Source organism: Camarhynchus parvulus, chromosome 4, assembly GCF_901933205.1.
Source record: "Camarhynchus parvulus chromosome 4, STF_HiC, whole genome shotgun sequence".
Lineage (NCBI taxonomy): Eukaryota > Metazoa > Chordata > Aves > Passeriformes > Thraupidae > Camarhynchus > Camarhynchus parvulus.
The window spans coordinates 53,563,237-53,579,813 of NC_044574.1; the positions used below are offsets into that span (position 1 = coordinate 53,563,237).

General features: G+C 41.5%; 1 protein-coding gene across 4 annotated transcripts in view; it reads left to right on the top strand.

The window, feature by feature from the left end:
- FAM13A (family with sequence similarity 13 member A) overlaps positions 1-16,577 on the top strand; it is a 119,948-nt gene that overhangs the window by 43,027 nt on the left and 60,344 nt on the right. For all 4 annotated transcript variants that reach the window (XM_030947278.1, XM_030947276.1, XM_030947279.1 and 1 more), the window contains exon 6: positions 3,159-3,331. In XM_030947278.1, coding sequence (XP_030803138.1) covers positions 3,159-3,331 — 173 coding nt within the window. The remainder of the gene's footprint in view (positions 1-3,158; positions 3,332-16,577) is intronic.

Genomic DNA, 16,577 nt, shown 5'->3' on the forward strand with positions numbered 1-16,577 from the left:
TAAGGATCTCTCTTCAAACCATGTTGATTCATATGCACAGCACTCTCCAGACTCATCTGGAGCAGCTCCTGTTCTTCAAGAACAGAGAAATATTACTCACCATACCACATCAGATCTTTAGAATATGTCAGATTTATCTTTGATCTTTGCACCCAGGAGCTTCTGACACCTCACAGGGAGATGAAACATCTCTGTGATGCAGCCAGTCAGTTATGAGGAATTTTGTTGTTGGTATTGTATGGGATGATGTCACTTGGCTGGTCAGCTTGTGCCTCCAGGTGAAAGGTTTTCTTGCACTTTCTTCAACACCCATCATGGTGCATGTTTATACTGGTCATAAAACTGACTGGTTTCTATTACAACTGCAAACACAGTTCCTTGCATCTGAACTTTGAGACCACAAAACTGGACAGCCAAATGCAGGATGTGTGGTGTAGTATTTCCTTGTAGTTTTCTGTTCTTTGGTTCTGTGCTTTTGTTTTCGTTACCCTTTCTTGTCCCTTTGATTGTCAGTAGCATCTGATGCTATTTTGCTTGTATTTGGCTGAGAATGAAGGTGTACTTTAAATTACAGACTAGCAGACTTCAGCAGAATCCATGCTTTCAGTGGCCACAGACTGTAGCTATGCTGTAACAGCCCACAAGTTACCTGCTTCAGGCTGAGCCTAATCTTTGTCAAATGCAATTTGAGGTTAAGCTTCACCAGAGAAAAAACTTTCAGGAAACAAAAATTAAATTATTTTTTCTTCAGCCAAAGCCTACTCACTAGGCTTGTCCTTGGATTTATTGGTGTCATCTTCCAAAGTGAAGCCTTGTATGTATTTACAAAGATTTATTGATGTGTGTTTGTTTAGTAGTTAGGTTTTGCCAGGGACAAAATGCTGATTTGACAGACACCACACCACATCAGGCATCTCAGTATGCAGCAGGTCTTATGTTCTTGAGCTGGAGTCATTTAGCCTGGAGAAAAAGAGGTTGAGGGGTGACATTGTTCTCTACATGTACTTGAAAGGAGGTTGTAGCCAGTTGGGTTCTGGTCCTTCTTCAGTACCTCCAGACCCCAGGCCCTGCTGCCTCCTGTTGTGATTCTCTCCTGTAGCACTGCCATTGTGGATCTCCCTGTCTGCCCTCCTCCCCACAGACATGGTTTTCCCCTTTGAAATCACTGCACTGCTGCTGTTTTGTGGCAGCTGAGAGGCACTGCCTGTGCCCGTGTGCTGTGTGCCCAGTTCCTGTGGTGCCAACAGCCAGAGGCTGCTGCAGGTGATGGGCTAACACAGTGCTGCTGGAACCAGCAGTGGTCCAAAGGTGAGATCCTGACTTCAGGCAGAATGCCCATTGACATCAGCAAAGTCACCATCTTGCTCAAAGCAAGCAGTCCAGAGGCTGAAACTGGGAAGCCCTCTCAATATTTCTGTCTGATTTCCCTTTGCACTGGTACATATTTTATTTTTCATTTTATTATCTACAAAGCTCAGTAAGAAGCAGCCTTTCGTCCCATGAAACTTTTCAGCATGCACAAAGCATTTGAAAGCAGCTGTGAGTAGAATGAAGAACTAGAAACAGAAGTAAAATAAATTTTACAAAAAAATCTTAGGGTAAGCCAGGTATGAAAAGAAGTTCAGAAGTTCTGATTTACTGTCCAGAAGATTTGTGACAACTACAGTAGACAGTAGAACTGAGAAACAAATGGATAATTAAAGTCATTAGGAGGCACCAGCATTTTTTCTTCAGAGAAAAAATTATTATGGAAGAGCCTGTGAGTATGTGCATACGTATAGTCAGTATAGTGCACTTGAATTTTCAAAATGTTTTAATGGGGTTGTCAACAGTTCCTAAAGAAGCAAAGATTCTTTAGAAATCTGTATTGTGGTCAGAAGGAAAACTTTTTATGGATTAATAACTGGAAAGCAGTAAAAAGATATGATTGGTTTAGTGGTGGAGAAAGGTTTTCTGAGAAGTCCCTTAAGGATCTTTGTTGGAATCTGTGTTATTTAACTGTTTCCATAATAACCTAGAAAATACTCAATGTATTACTAATAGAAAAGTATTCAAGGCAGGAAAAACTAAAAGCTACAAGACTACAAGGACTTTCAGAAGGCTTCTAATTTACTCTTTATTGGGTAAAAAACTGATTAGTTGAGTTTCCATCGCTATGTGCTATGTCCACGAAACCTCACAGGTTATATAAATGTGTATACTGATGAGCTCCAAATTAAGCAATCATGAAAGCAAATTAGGAGTTTAGATTTTCATGAGAAGCCACCACTAAATCTGCCTTCATAAATAATGCCACATGCAGTTCTGACTACATTTTAGAAAGTACTTCATAGTCGGTGAGAAGGTGTAGAAAAAAGCAACAAAAATGATCAAACACATGAGTATGACTACTATAAAATGAGAGACTAGACAAACTGATATTTTTCTGTCTGATTAGAGACCTCTACTGGAGTAGTATAAAGTCAGGATTGGTATGGGAAGGTGGTTAAGGAACAGTTACTGGCAAATTCTCATAATTCAAAACCAAGGGAAAGATTATGTCACCATACCTAAAATAGAAATACTTTTCAATCAATTTTAATCAATGTGTAACAATGTTGCAAAACTCCCAGCCGTGGGGTCTTGCAAAGGCTAAAACCAGAAGTGAACTCAAGAGCAAAGTGAACATAATCACAAAGGTTAGGTTCAATGTTTGCTGTTAAAATGAAGGCCAGACCTCCAAACTTGCTCTTCTCCCCTTATCATTCTTAGAGCACATGTTGATATCAATTGTCATTAAAAAGAGTGGGAAGGGAGTTGAGAAGAGCTATAATTGCTGTTAGCGTCTGTTTCTCCAGTAGTGTCAAGAAGCAAATTCAATGCAAACTTTTTTAGTCTGTCTGCTGTGACACAGAAAATAAGTATTTATTTTACTTACCTTTCTTTCTTTTTTTTTCTTGCCCCTGCTCTTTCAATAGACACACCTTTATTTTTCTTTAAATAGTCTTTATCAAGGTGAATGTTTGATTTGTGTGTATTTTGTAATACTGTTTTTCACCTTGTCACCTTTGCTGTTGGTACACCAGTACAGAATGTCTTTCATTTACAGATTATTTGAAAGGGCTGTTCTGGCCTTTCTTCTTTCCACATTTCAATTTTTTCTCTCCTTGCTTCTGCAGATGACCAAACCCCCAACGGAACAATCCACCCAAATATGCCTATTGCCACAACCAGGCCAGTCAGACGGAATGCCTCAAGTCAACCTCCCATTACCAGACAGTGGCTCATGTGGGAAAGAGATGGATTTAGCAGATGAAATCTCCTTTGTTAACAATGATGTGTTTTTCTCCAGGTTAGTGTTTTTTTTTTTTTTTTTTGTCTTTGTGTTTTTCTCTTTGCTTGTTCTGTCCCCGCATCTCTGGCTCTGGGTATTTTGAACACCTAAACACGATACTGGGGTGTAAGATAATTTAATGTGCTTTTTCTGGTTGAATCCACATGCTCCAAAGCCAGCTGTGTGCTTTGGTTTGCCTCTCCAACATAGAATTTCAAGCATATGAAGGTAGCCTGCTTGGTGAAGGAGTGCAGGTGGACAGGTCTGATCTACAGTCAGGCAATAGAAATTACCCCAAGCACAAGATGCAACCAAAATGTATCTCTTGAATAATCAAGAGTATTTGATCTGCCCAGTTTAAGTCTTAACAGATGGCTGGCTTTATTCTCACTCTTAAATCCAAAAAAGAAGGGGCTTTTGTAGGGTTTTCTCTTTCTGGCAAAAATTGTGCTACTGATAGTACTACTCCATTCAGACAGGGATAGAAGAGTATGTGTAGAGTATCTATACAAGTATCTTTGTGAATTTATCTATGAGAGTCTATTGGTGTAAAGCATCTATAAAAGTATCTATCTAAAAGAGTATTTTGAGTTTTGATTGCTGGCAGATTGTCTGTTAGGTGAACAGGTAATGGGCATTTTGCTTTCTTGTGGAGTCCTTCCCTGCACATCAGGCTGAACTGGACTCTTTTCATTATTCTCAGGACATTGAATTGAGTCTGCCACTCTCTCTCCTCTTGTGTCTAGTGCAGTACATGAGGGATTCGGGTTACTGTGGGAAATTGCAGTGTGCTACTGAATTATGGAATTGGCCTGATGTGGGAAACAGTGCTATTCACATGTCATGGAACAGAACACTGCAGTGTCCCAGCGCACCAAGCAGGAACACAAAGCAGAGGCAGTGCTGCCAGACACGTAGCTGAGTGACTTCACTGTGTAAGCAGGAGATGTGTGCTATTCTCAGCACCAGAGCAGACAGTTTACGAGACAAGTTAGCAAATTATGCACTAACACTGGATTTTGGTTCATAGTAATGGTGGTGAAGCATAGATGTTGAATTTGGTTTCTAGCCCTTGGCAGGCACACATGCTCTTTAACTGTGTGTTTCACTCTCCCCAAGCTTCCTCAAGTTTGTTTACATGGCTTCATAAATCCAGCTGCTTTTCACTGAGATGATTTAGAAATCAATGATCAGAGCAGGTCACCTGGCAAACTGGAGAAGGCAATACAGTTCTAGCAGCTAGACAGGGCCAGGCAGGTGGGGCTGTGGCAGAAGTTCCAGCCTCTGGTGTTGATATGCTGGAGCCTGGCAGAGAGTGTACCTGTACTCTGCTATGTGTTCCCAGGTGTAAAGGGAAATGAAGTGCCCAAGGGTTGAAATAAAGAACTGCCAGGTCTCGTGTCTGGGAAGCTGTGTGTGACTGATGTACTTCATGAGGTGCCCCAACAAGTTGCCTTTCTTTCAGGAGAGCAGTCCCCAGACAATGTAATGATTTCATGCAGGGAATCCTGCTTTCCTGTCAATGTGCAATTGCTTAGAAGAGTACTGCTGAAGTATGGGACAGTTGGGCCAGTGCTGGCACAGGACATCAAGCATCAAATGAAATGTGTTTGTAATTAGGCAGAAGCCTGATCTTTATGCTTGGGCCTTGGGTTGAAAGATGTCTGCATCTCTTATTTTATCTGGGAAATTAATTAACTGTAGAAATTAATTCTCTTGTAATCCCATTTTGTTCAAGAAAGCCCTAGTTTCCTGTCCTGTCACTCTTCTGTACACATTTACCTAATTGCATTGAATATCTATGCTGCCATTTGCTTCTGGTACTTTTTTGTCAGTGATCTACTGCTGTTGCTGAAGGAGGAGTAGGTGGTGTTTGCTGTTTTCTTTGCAGCTTCAGACTGGCAGGTTGTTGGGCAGGATGGGATGGAGAGAAGGCTGTGGACCAGGGGAAGAGCAGAGAGAGGTATTTAGCAGACCTGACATGCTTGGGGGACACCTGTCTGTGCAACAGGCACAAACCTTGATTCCCTGGCATCAGTGTAGGGCTCTGATATATCAGGAGTGGTTTTAAACCTGCTTTTGGCAGTATTGTGCCACTGCCATGTAATTTAAGCCCACAATGAAGTATTACCTGGTGTTACTTCAGTGCAAGGCTATTATTAGGAGTTTTCACCTTTTTCAGCAGGAGGACTCTGGCATCTGACCTAGATTACAAAGTGCTTTGCAAACACACTGCTATTCTTGTTGGGGGATTTTGTGTCACAAGGTACCAACAGTTCTAAAATAAATCTTATCATTAATTACATGTAATTACCAGATAAGTTTTAGTGAAATGACTGTATCTGCTCAACTATGATATGACCTTTGTTAGAAAAGAATAAAGGTTGTTTTTGGCAGTGATAATAATTTGCTGTTTCATGAAAATGCCTGTGGTTTGTTCCCTTTCCATGCTCAGATACCATTATATGGGTGGATTAGAAGAGGATGAAGGGCTACATAGAACAGTAGATGCAGAATTCCACTTTTAGCGGCTTTACAGGTGTAACAGTGAAGAAATAACCACACACACTAAGCCTCTAAGGCTCCCTCCAGCAAGGATTGCAATCTTCAATAAATTTTCCATCAGTTTCATTTGACACTAGAGCCTTCAGGGAGAAAATAACAGACTTCTGGTTGATTAGTGATTTTTAATACTATTTAAAGTGCCTCTAAATATGTGTCTTCATGCAGTTGTCCTTAAAATGAAGATCCACATATTAAGTACCAACTACAGTTGTGACTGTCTTCTATGACTTAGCATTCTTAGAAAATACTGAAAGTCATGTTATGCCTCCTTACAGGTATGATATTCCTCATTGCAGGAATTTTTTGAAGGTGCTGCTGTTATCTGAAATATGCAATACATCAGTTGCAGTCAAAACATTGCAGAGCATAAAATCTGCATCACCTTCTGTTCACAGTAGTTATCTTAAGAAAATGTTATAAGCTATGCTCTTTTTTTCTGAAAAAAAAAATAGCTGGATTAACTCTCTATACCTGTAGTCCCCACTAGCACATAATGCATGTGTTGTTTTGAAAATTGCCTCATTATTATAGCTGTATGCCAAGGGCAAATTGCTAATTAAGCAGAAGCAGAAAAGCACACCCGTATGCAGCTCTCGAGTAAATTCAAAAACAATGGAGAAAGAGAGAAAGGAAGGAAATAGAGAAGGGGCAGAAGAGACTAGTCCTCTGAAAAAATGATTAAAGTCTTTAGGCAGTATGCAACCTGTTGCTTACTTCTGTGAGTCTCATCTCATTTTTTGCAAGAGTTCCTGTGCAGAACTTCAGGGCCAAACCTCTGGAGCCTGGAAGCACACATGTCCTTTGTCTTTATCTGGATGATAGCCACAAGACATGCACTGCAGACTCAGGAGCTGGGGAAGGCAACAACTTTTGGAATGGAGAGTGGGCTGGAGGGAATGGGCCGCCCTTACCAGACCTTCAGTGAGAGGGGTCTGGAGCAGTCCTGCAGCTCTGTGAAGCTGAGAGTCCCTGTTTGGGTCCCTCTTTCTTTCTCTGTCTAGAAGGAAAAAGTCTCCTCAAAGCTCTGGTTCATAGATAACTGCAGTAGGAATTGGCATGATTTTGAATATGTTTAGAGGTCCTAAAACTTCAAATAACTGCTTCAAATGATAGATTCAAATGGCTTTTACGTGAGGGTTAGATATATTAAGACTTACATGGATACAAAGGTAGGAGGGCCTCTTGCAAGCAATTCTCTCACCTTTTGTGCTAAACTTTGTATACAAGCAAAGAGAAGAGAAAGCCTTCAGGAAGGAGGGAAAATGCTTCCTGCAGTCAAAATGTGAAGCAGGGGTTTGAGGATGGTGAGCATAAATGTCTTTCCTGATACTGGCTCAGAGGTGCAAGCTGTCTGCAGACTTTGGTTGACACTATGCTGATCTTTTGTCGAGGAAAGGTTGCTGAAATATGCTTTGCTGTTGTACATGTCTATCCTAGCACTTGCTGGAGCTGCACCCCTTTGCACTCCTGGGACTGTTTTGAAGAGGGATCCCTCAGTGGGAGAGCATCCTGCTGTTGGTGCTGCTGTTAGGCTCTGTGCATGGAAACATCAAAAGAGTGCAGCTGAGTACCCATCCTTGCCTCGTAATGGTTGGGTGCTGGGGAATGGGTGCCATGTATGGCAGACAGACTTTATGAAAAACACTGTGCAGCTCCTCAGAGCCACAGCAGTTGTTCAGTGAGCCAGCCTTCTGTGTTTTGTAGCCACATCTTTGTGTGCCAGAGATCACAAATTCCTGTTTGCGACTGCCATCACAGCTGCAATGAGATTTGCCAGCACAGATAACGCTGTGCTGGCTTTCTAACACGTGCATGTTCTCAAAGAGAAGGTTTGTTTACACATCAACCTTTTGTTCACAAAAATCCTTATATCTGGCCTGTGTCCTGAAAATAAAGGAGCCACATGCCTAGTAGCATCCCTAAAATAAAGGGTTGGTTAATGTACCCTGCTGTGCCTTCTTCTTAATGACACTGCTTGTTATTGAGGTATGAAAACATACATATATTTGTACACTGAGAAGTTTGTGCTGACTGTAAACACTTTCCCTATTTATTGGCTTTCCTCTTAGCAGCTGAGGTTTAAAACCAAGGCAAGCCAAAATGGATCATTATTCTCTGGCATGTGATAAGAATTGGCCTGTTCTTGCCAGAACAAATCAAACAGGGGGGCTAGTGTTGTTTGCTTAGCTGACTGTTTCTGTTTAGGTTTGGGGTTTTTTGTTTTTGAAGTCTGTCATGCCAGTACATTCAGTCCCCATCAAAAGTAATAATTTGCCTTACCACTGAGGAGCCATGCTGCCTGGTTTACATAAGGGATTGCAGCCAGGCAGCAGGCAGGGCTGCCCTGATTCTTCAAGAAAACGATTCAAGAAAGGGGTAAAGGTCTGCAATGTTAGTAGGGAGGTGGTAAGCACAGTTGCCTTCTGCAGCATTCAGCGTGCAGCAGCCTTTGGCAGGCTCTGTTTTGAGCCCTCAGAGAGAACGTTTTATGTAAAGTGTTGTTGCTTTTTGCCACTTTCTCTCTTTAGGTTGTGTTGAGTTAGTTTTTCCAAGCTGACTCATTTAACTTTGCAAGTACATTTGTCTCCACCCTCCTATGCAATCAATTCCCTTCTTTCTTGCATTGTGGGATGCTGGCAGCAGGAGCTGCCTTACATAATGAGCTGTTAAGAAAAGCATTTAGTTTTCTAAAAACACAGTCACAAAGACATGTGATTTCTGTCTCTCTCCAAGGCAGGTGACTGTGAATAGAAAATCAGGGTGTGGCCTGAGCTCTTCCTGGGTTCTTCTCCCCTGTCTATAGCCCAGATGTAATAACAGTTACGGACCCATGTAATTATGTAGATTTTTTCCATGCAAGTCACCTGGGTGGATTTCAGTGTACTTTTCCAAGCATTTGACCTTTCTCTTCCACCCTGCACAGGTTACTCCTTTAAATTAGGCTTTGTCCATCACACTATTCTAACTTTCCTTTATAATTCTAGCCATTTTATCTTTGTCTCTCTTTGCATGATTTACATGGTGACAAATTATGGCTTGTGGGATGGAGAATATTTTGGATCTGATACCCTGACCTGTGCTATAGAAGTGTAGGTTCATCTTGTAAGCAAGAAGAATCATATATGAAACAAGGATCTGGTGACTATTTGAGGTGGAAGGCACATATGCACTTTTATTGTCATAATGTGCATATGGAAACGAAACTTCTTCTTTCAGTCCATGAGCCAAGCCAAGCTATATTCGCTTTTCCTGTTTCCTGGGACAGCATCCAGCAGCCTTAGAAATCAGGAAGGGACTACAGTAAATTCACAGTAATTGACTAACAAAGCTGGAAAAAAATTACTCCCTTTCTGTACCTCAGGCATTGCTCTCTCAGCTAGAAGGATTTTTATTTTGTTATCTGCTTTTACTGTGAGGGGGAAGTCCCTACATCTCATGAAGCTGATGGCTTTCTGATACCAACTGGGTCACATAATAGATGTGGTGAGGAATAAAGGACAAACATCTGTATGATTTTTAAGTAATTTTTAAACAAAAGAATATGTGACCTTTTATTGGAGAACACACAGTGAATCATAAGGAGTTTAGGCCAACTTTGGAAATCTTTGTGCTTTTAATATTCATGTGTATATAAACCAAGACACCCATCACTAACCTGTGTTTCAAGCAAGTAGGGAAGAAACAAAGCCTCTGCACTGTGACTTGACTTATTTTTACTTCAATAAGTAAGTAGTTCCCTCTCCTGTAACTTCCTTAGGCTGTCTGCTGAAGTGCCTGGTCCATTGTTCAGAAGGAGAGGCTCAGCACAGAGTGCTCTTTTTCCGTTAGCTTTGCAGAGCCAGCAGTTTTTGACCACCTGAGGCTGTGAGGTATTCCTTCCCCAGAGGGGACCTGGGCCTGTGTCCTGCAGGCAGTCCCCACAGGAAGATCAGCAGGCAGAGGTCACTGGGTTCTCAGTCAGGTTTGTTTGCTGCTGCAATTTCCCGGTTCAGCTGGGAGAGCTGCGCGCTTGGACGTTGTGTTCAGCACGTTGCAGTGTAGGCTGCTGGGTACAGCTGTGACTTCCTATGACACACGTGTATATTTTTATTCAAAGTGGTCAGCTGGCTGTCTAATAAGAAGAGGCTGAGTGTGGCATGGCAGAGTTGTCACTCACTGCTGCTGTCACTTTGCTTGCATTGGTTTGGCTCTGAGCTGTTTCAGCGTTGTAAAATCCTTCTCTTTCATGGTCAGTGGCCACGAGAGATCTCCTCTCCTTTTATCCGTTGTGAGGAGTATGATCCCAAGCTGACTGCTTATCTACAAATTGCACTTCTCACATTGGCTCAGTGCCTTCCTCCTGGCCAGAGAGGGTTGCAGTTAAGAAGTGTGAAGAGAGTTCTGTTTCTGTACCAAAGCTTTTCTTTTCATTATGCACCTGCTGAAATAGTGTGTTTGTGCTAAGGATGCCTGCAAAGAGAGGCCACTAGGTAGTTGCAAAGAAAAACCAAAAACTGCTTGGTTGTTAAAGACTTCTAGTTGTTAAGGCTTTGACAGGACTCCTGGAAACAAAAGATTCCACCACCAGTTCCTCAGGTCCTTTCACAGTCTCAAGCTCTGTACATTCAGAAAGTTTGAGTCACATAGGGAGTGATTAATATCTAATAAAATAACGATTTTATTGTTCTGTGTTATGCTTAGGAACTATCTAGCCGCTGTAAAGTGATTTGGAGCACTACAAACACTACAACATATTTTATAAGATGTATAGATGTTTCCTTCAAAAAATCCCATCCTGAAACTTCAGAAAGTGTCAAATTGAAAAAAAAAATAATTCAAGTGACCACTGTTCTAACAGATCTATTGAGCATCACAGAAAAAAAGTTTCCTCTAAAATCTTGTTAGCTTTTGCTGGATATATGCTCCTTGAGTAGAAAAATATGTTCTTTTCCCAAGACTCTGAGAGATGGTTGGGAAGTTGAAAACTTACAGACCTTACCTATGTTGTTCTTAATGTTCCTGATGATGAACTTGTGTGCTGAACTTGTTTTCCTGCAGTGTCCACTTGTGCCAGTCCTGACAGGAATGTCCTGCAGTGGGACAGAGGGGTGTTTGCACAGCCTGGACACGTACAGAGCAGCTAGGCTCAAAGCTGATGTTGCAAATGAGGGGCACAGCAGTGAGCTTGCTGATTAAGCCCAGTATCTCTGTATCTGACTGTGCATAAACAACCATTTGTTGTTTCTTGCTGTACACACAGCTGGGCACAGGAAGAAGCCCCAAGCCTGACCTGAGAGGGCTGTGTTCTGCTCAAATGCAGTCTGGTTTTAATGGATCTGGTCAGAGTTGCCTTTAGCAGGATCTCCCTTGCTTCTGTGGCAGATGCATCTTGCAGCTCTAGGCAGAGAGCTAGAGTTATTCTCACCCAACTCACTCTTGTTTTAGTACTTCCCAGCCAGAGTCCATCTCTCCTGCCGAGTCATCTTTTTCCCACCAGCTCTCCTGGGAGCCAGGCCGGCCAGTGGGGCACTGGTGCAAAGGGGGACTCCTTTCAGTCACTTTGTCAGCTGGAGAAGAGGAGCTATTCCTGGAGGGTTTTTTCTGGAGGGTGACTCTGCCAGACTGCCTCCTCTGCCAACACAGACAGCAGTTTATCTTTCAGTGGAGTAAAAAGCCACGTGCAGCAAACGTGAATGGTGTGGCCTGTTCCTCTGCTTTCCTCAGCCCCTTCTCATATCCTTGTTTCTTTTGTGTGAACTACAAGCATGTCACTTGAAGGTGCTTTAGGGAGCAGGGAACATGATGGGTGCAGATGTAGGGACTTCAAGGGATAGTAATTTTGTAGAGGATTAGAAGGATGTTTTTGGAAGATGGGAAAGTGTAAAAACAGTGACACTTTTGGTCATGGAGGGAGCACCAGGGACTCACTTAAATATTTTAAAACATTTTTGCTAACAAATGTATGCTTGTTCTTCATAATTTTCAATGACATTTTCATTGGTCTGAAACAGCTGGATTTTTAAAAAGCTTTTGTGCAAACAGTTTTATAGAAAAAAACAATTTAGTGTCTCAAAAAAATAACAATTTAGAAGAGTGGGAGAAATTTCATTGGGCACTAAAATTTAGGAATTTCATTAGATTAGCAGAGCTTTGGAGAAAGCCTGCTTTGAAAATAACTTGTGCCAGACTGGACTCCTGCTTGTTTGCTTGCTCTCCCATGCTCTGGCACTTGCACTAACTGGTGTGGATGAAGAACCTAGTGACCTTGTCACTCAGCCTGCTTTACCCTGTTCCCACAGCAGATTAGCTGGCACAACCATTCATCCCTTGTTGCGTTCCCAGGAAACCCTTTAGGAACCTACTCCCAATCCTCCCCCTTCTCCAGAATGCAGGCCAAGAAATAATTTCTGGGCTATCCCGTGGGGCGAGAGTCCTTTGGAACAAGTTCAAGCAGCGGGCAAGCGGGTGTGGCAGTGCTTGCAAAGGACACTGCTATTTAATGAAGGGAAGCCACAGCAGCAAATCCAGGTCTCCAGGGAGCATGAGGTGTCCCTTGCAATGGGAAACTTTTGTTCTTATCTGTTGGATGAGATCAGGAATGCTGAGAACCTGAAGCTCTGAGAAGCTTTCAGTTTGGTCCGTACTTTTCTCTTGTCCCTGCAAGTTTAAAGAACAGTTCTGGAATATGGTTCCTCCTTAACAGATTTTAAGTAGCTTAAAATATTTAAAAGGTAATTTGGCCTCTGAGTCGCAGGAGGGAACAGAAAAGCTATTGTGCAAAAACCAGTATATTCTCCACAGATATGCCAACAAGGCTTGTATTTCTATGCCAGTGCAAAAAAGAAAAGGGGTAAAATGAAGTCAGCTGAGAGCATCCTGCTCCTCTTTTGGACAAGAGGAGTATCAGTTACAAAAATAAGAAAGAAAATTCTGCAAATTCCATCTAGACTGTTTGCATAAGGCTTGGTGTTCCTAAACAGAGGCAACTGAAATTTGTAAGAGCATTAAAAATTCACTATAATTATTGATGAATTATATCAGTAGTTAATTATTCTCACCACTTTAAAATGTCTTAATCTCTAGACATAACTTGCCAATCTTTGACTTCCAACCATTGAGTCTTCATCAGTTTGTGAGTACTAGGTCAAGTATTAATGTTTCGTGCATGCATCAACGATTTTCTTTGAAAAGCACTAAATGTGTGGGTTTAGTTTTTGTGTGCCCTTCATGGGCTGTCTCTTAGCACTCTTCAGTTTTTCACAACTTGCTTGGAAATGGGAATTCTTGAACTGATCAAAGTCTTTTGCTGCAACCAAAACCTAGCAGGAAATACAGACATAACACACCTTTTTGATGTAATACCCATGTTGATGTCTCTGAGGATGATGATGATAATTTCTTCAGCCATACAGTCACTCTGGGCTTGTAAGTACGATGTTGTACCCCCATCTTGCACCTAGTTCCCAGATTTTGAAGGTTTTCATGCTGGCTTGCACACAGCATAGGAAAATAACCACCAGTATAATTTTACATTTACTTACAAATCATTGAAACATCCTTAAGTGAAACAGGGCTGAGCACCAGCTTTGCAAAGTCACCACTACTACTTTTAAACCTTTCTGAGAATTCCCCTTTTGTTTTTTAACATATTTGTTGGTCTTTCTTCCTGTTTGTGCCCTTTTGAAGGGGGCCTTTTTAATTGTCTGTCTGCTTTGTTTGGACTTGAAGGCCACAGTTTCTAAGTTCAGTTTCTATTTACATGTGACTTGCTTATTTCCTATGTGCACACAAGTCTTCTGGCTTGCAGGAGATTTTCCAGGGTATTTATCCTTTATAATGGTAGATGTTCATATGTATAGCTACCTTAAAGAGGAAAATGTATCTATTAATGTAAGTACGTGTGCATAAATAATGGAATTTTAAATTTTGTATTGGTAGTATTTTGAAAAGTACATTCTGTAATTTTCAGTCTGACAATATATTTCCTTTGCATTTCATGTTTCTGCCAGAGGGAAAATATTGCATAACTTAGTAAACATTGTGGGAATAAATTGATGGTATTGAGTAGCATCCTAAAAGCCCTCAGATTTTGTCAGACCAGGAAAGATTGCCTTTCTTTTCTTTTTTTTATTTTTAATTTTTGAATAGTGTCTGATTTATGCATAACTGTGCAGTGAAGCAAGGGATAACTGTTTTTCAGAAGGCAGACACAACCATATCCTCATAAAATCCATTATTTAGATCACATATCTTGTATCCTCTGGTGCTGCTCACAGATCCTCTTCTCTTGTTGCTTTATATGCTGAGAAAATTGCTTGGTGTGCAGCAAAGTATGAAAAGGAAAGAAAGAGGAGAAAGCACTTCTGTAATGATGATTGACAGGAGACTTCCTTCCCAATCGCGCAGTTGTTCTTTAAACTTTAATGGAGAAAAGTGATTATTCGTATTTAGTTCCAAGCCAGTGTTTTTCTTCCTTTGTTGAAACTCAGTAAGAAATTTACAAATCAAATAGTTTGAACACAGGTGTTGCCTTGGCGTAGGTGCTGAAGTGTGGTGGTATGTGTTGGTATTTCAAGGGACTTTATAATTTTTATTGTTATTTGCTGTCTATTTTCCTGAAGTGTTCTCAATACACTAGGGAGCATACAGTCAGTGGAGAGGATGCTGTGCCTGTCATGAGAGAGGGTTTTTCCTCATCCTCTGTTTCTGTAGTTGGTGGTACCATAAAGGGCTTCTGTGGTGCATTGTTGGTGCCAACAGATGAGTTTGGCCTTTCTGAGTAATATAAATGCAAGAACTATATGAACTTGCAGAAGAGGTTTGGTCTTCTTTGTTTAACATGGGAGAACAAATGCAACAAGTACAAGCAAATCCAAGCCAAAATGTTCAATAATCCCAGGTTTTATGTGTGCTAGCCCAGCCTGAGTTTATGCAAGTTAAAAAAAGGCATAAGAGGGCAAGGGGAGGGTAGGAATTCCTGCCTCTGACAAATAGCAAGTTGGTTTTACCGTCAACATCTGTGTGAAGGAAGTGGAATTGTTTGGAGATAAGACTGCAGCTTTCTGGCAGCTTTTGTCTGCCTGCTTTGTGCCACAAATAAATCACTTGTGGTCTCTCCATATGAACAGGGGAGGTGGAGAATTAAGATTTGTATTCTTGTTTAGCAGCTGAGAGATTCAAAGGCCCTTTGAGACAGTGTGAACTGACCTTAGGTGACATGCATCCTGTACTACCACTTTTACCAATGGTTGGCCACAGTACTCAGAAGGAGTTTTAAAAATTTCACTCTGACATTTCTCCATGTTAAAATCTTTTGTTGCAGTGTCTGCAGCTGCTCTCAAAGTAATTAAACCTTTGGGAAACCAGCAGTGCTAGCAACCAGCTAGCATTTTTTCAGCTTTGGTCACCTTTCTTTCTGCAGTTGCTGAAGTTGCATGCCAATAGGTGCAGGGAAACATGAGCTCCTGTACCTCTTCTTAGTTGTGATGGCTTTGGCAACGTTGAAAGAGACATATGAGGAGGCAAAGGAGAAAGCTGATACCCATTGAGGGGACTGCAAAAGAAGAGAACAGAAACAAAAGGTGGATCTGAAGGTGTTGAGGGCTCAAGGAGCCCTGCAACTTTACTGGTTGGCATCTGGTTAATTTTAGCATGATGCCACAAGCTAACCTTCTTCACTGATGCTAATCCGTAAATTAATCTTTCTGGTTATTACAGGATCTCTTTTTGTTAGTGAATTCTTTGTCAAGGAGCTTAGTACTTTTAAGCTTATTTATACAAGCAAGTCCCGTGGAAGTTATGACAGAATAGCTAGTGTATAAATTCATAGTACAGCAGCTATTTGAGTTATTCCACTTCTGTTTATTCAGCAAGCTGCTCTGGAGATCCCTGACTCCTTGCCCATGTAGATGGGTCCTTAGTTAAATGTGGAAAATTAAGGTTTTTTAATGGCATCCCGATGGTAACACTCAGTTTATAGAAGTGTAATAAACTATGAATAATTGTGTGTGTATAAAAAAAAGACTGGCCAGGAAAAGTCAATTTGATTTATTGTTGAACTGTGAAATAGCACAAGATGCTTTTGTTTTATACTGAAGTAGTTTTATTTATCAGAGTAAAATCTTTCTCTTATAGTTTTAGTTGCTTACGAGCACATATGGTGCATTTAATTTAACAGGAAGTCATCAAGATACTCATTTAATTGCGATGGGTAAGAGCAGCCCAGATCCATGATGGCAGAGTGCTTTATCAGCATTGCTGACTTTCCTAAAAAGGGGCCCTGTGCTGTGCCTGGCGTGACTGTCACAGCAGAATAGGCTTGTGCTGAGGCAGTGGGCAGAAGCATTACTAACGCACTTCTTCCAGTCAGCCAGCTGACAGGAGCAGATATTAAACAGCTCAGGGTACTGAAGCAAAGCCATGTCTCAATTGACCCCCGTGTCTCTACTCCATGCCACTGCTTTCTGAGGCTGCAGCTGCTCACTGTTCTTGATTTCGACAGAAAATGCCCCTGCTGGCAAGGGTCAGGATCTGTTGGGCATCCCTGTGAAATGTCTGATACCCTCTGCTAACCTAGGAGTGTTGGCTGCTTCACCAGGAAGCTGATGTGGCTCATGCTTAGTTTGCATCACCTGCATCTCTATGGAAGTGTTAAACGTACAGGTACTAAGCTCCTGCCACAGCTTTCTTCCAAGCCAGCACTAATCCTCTCTATGGTTGA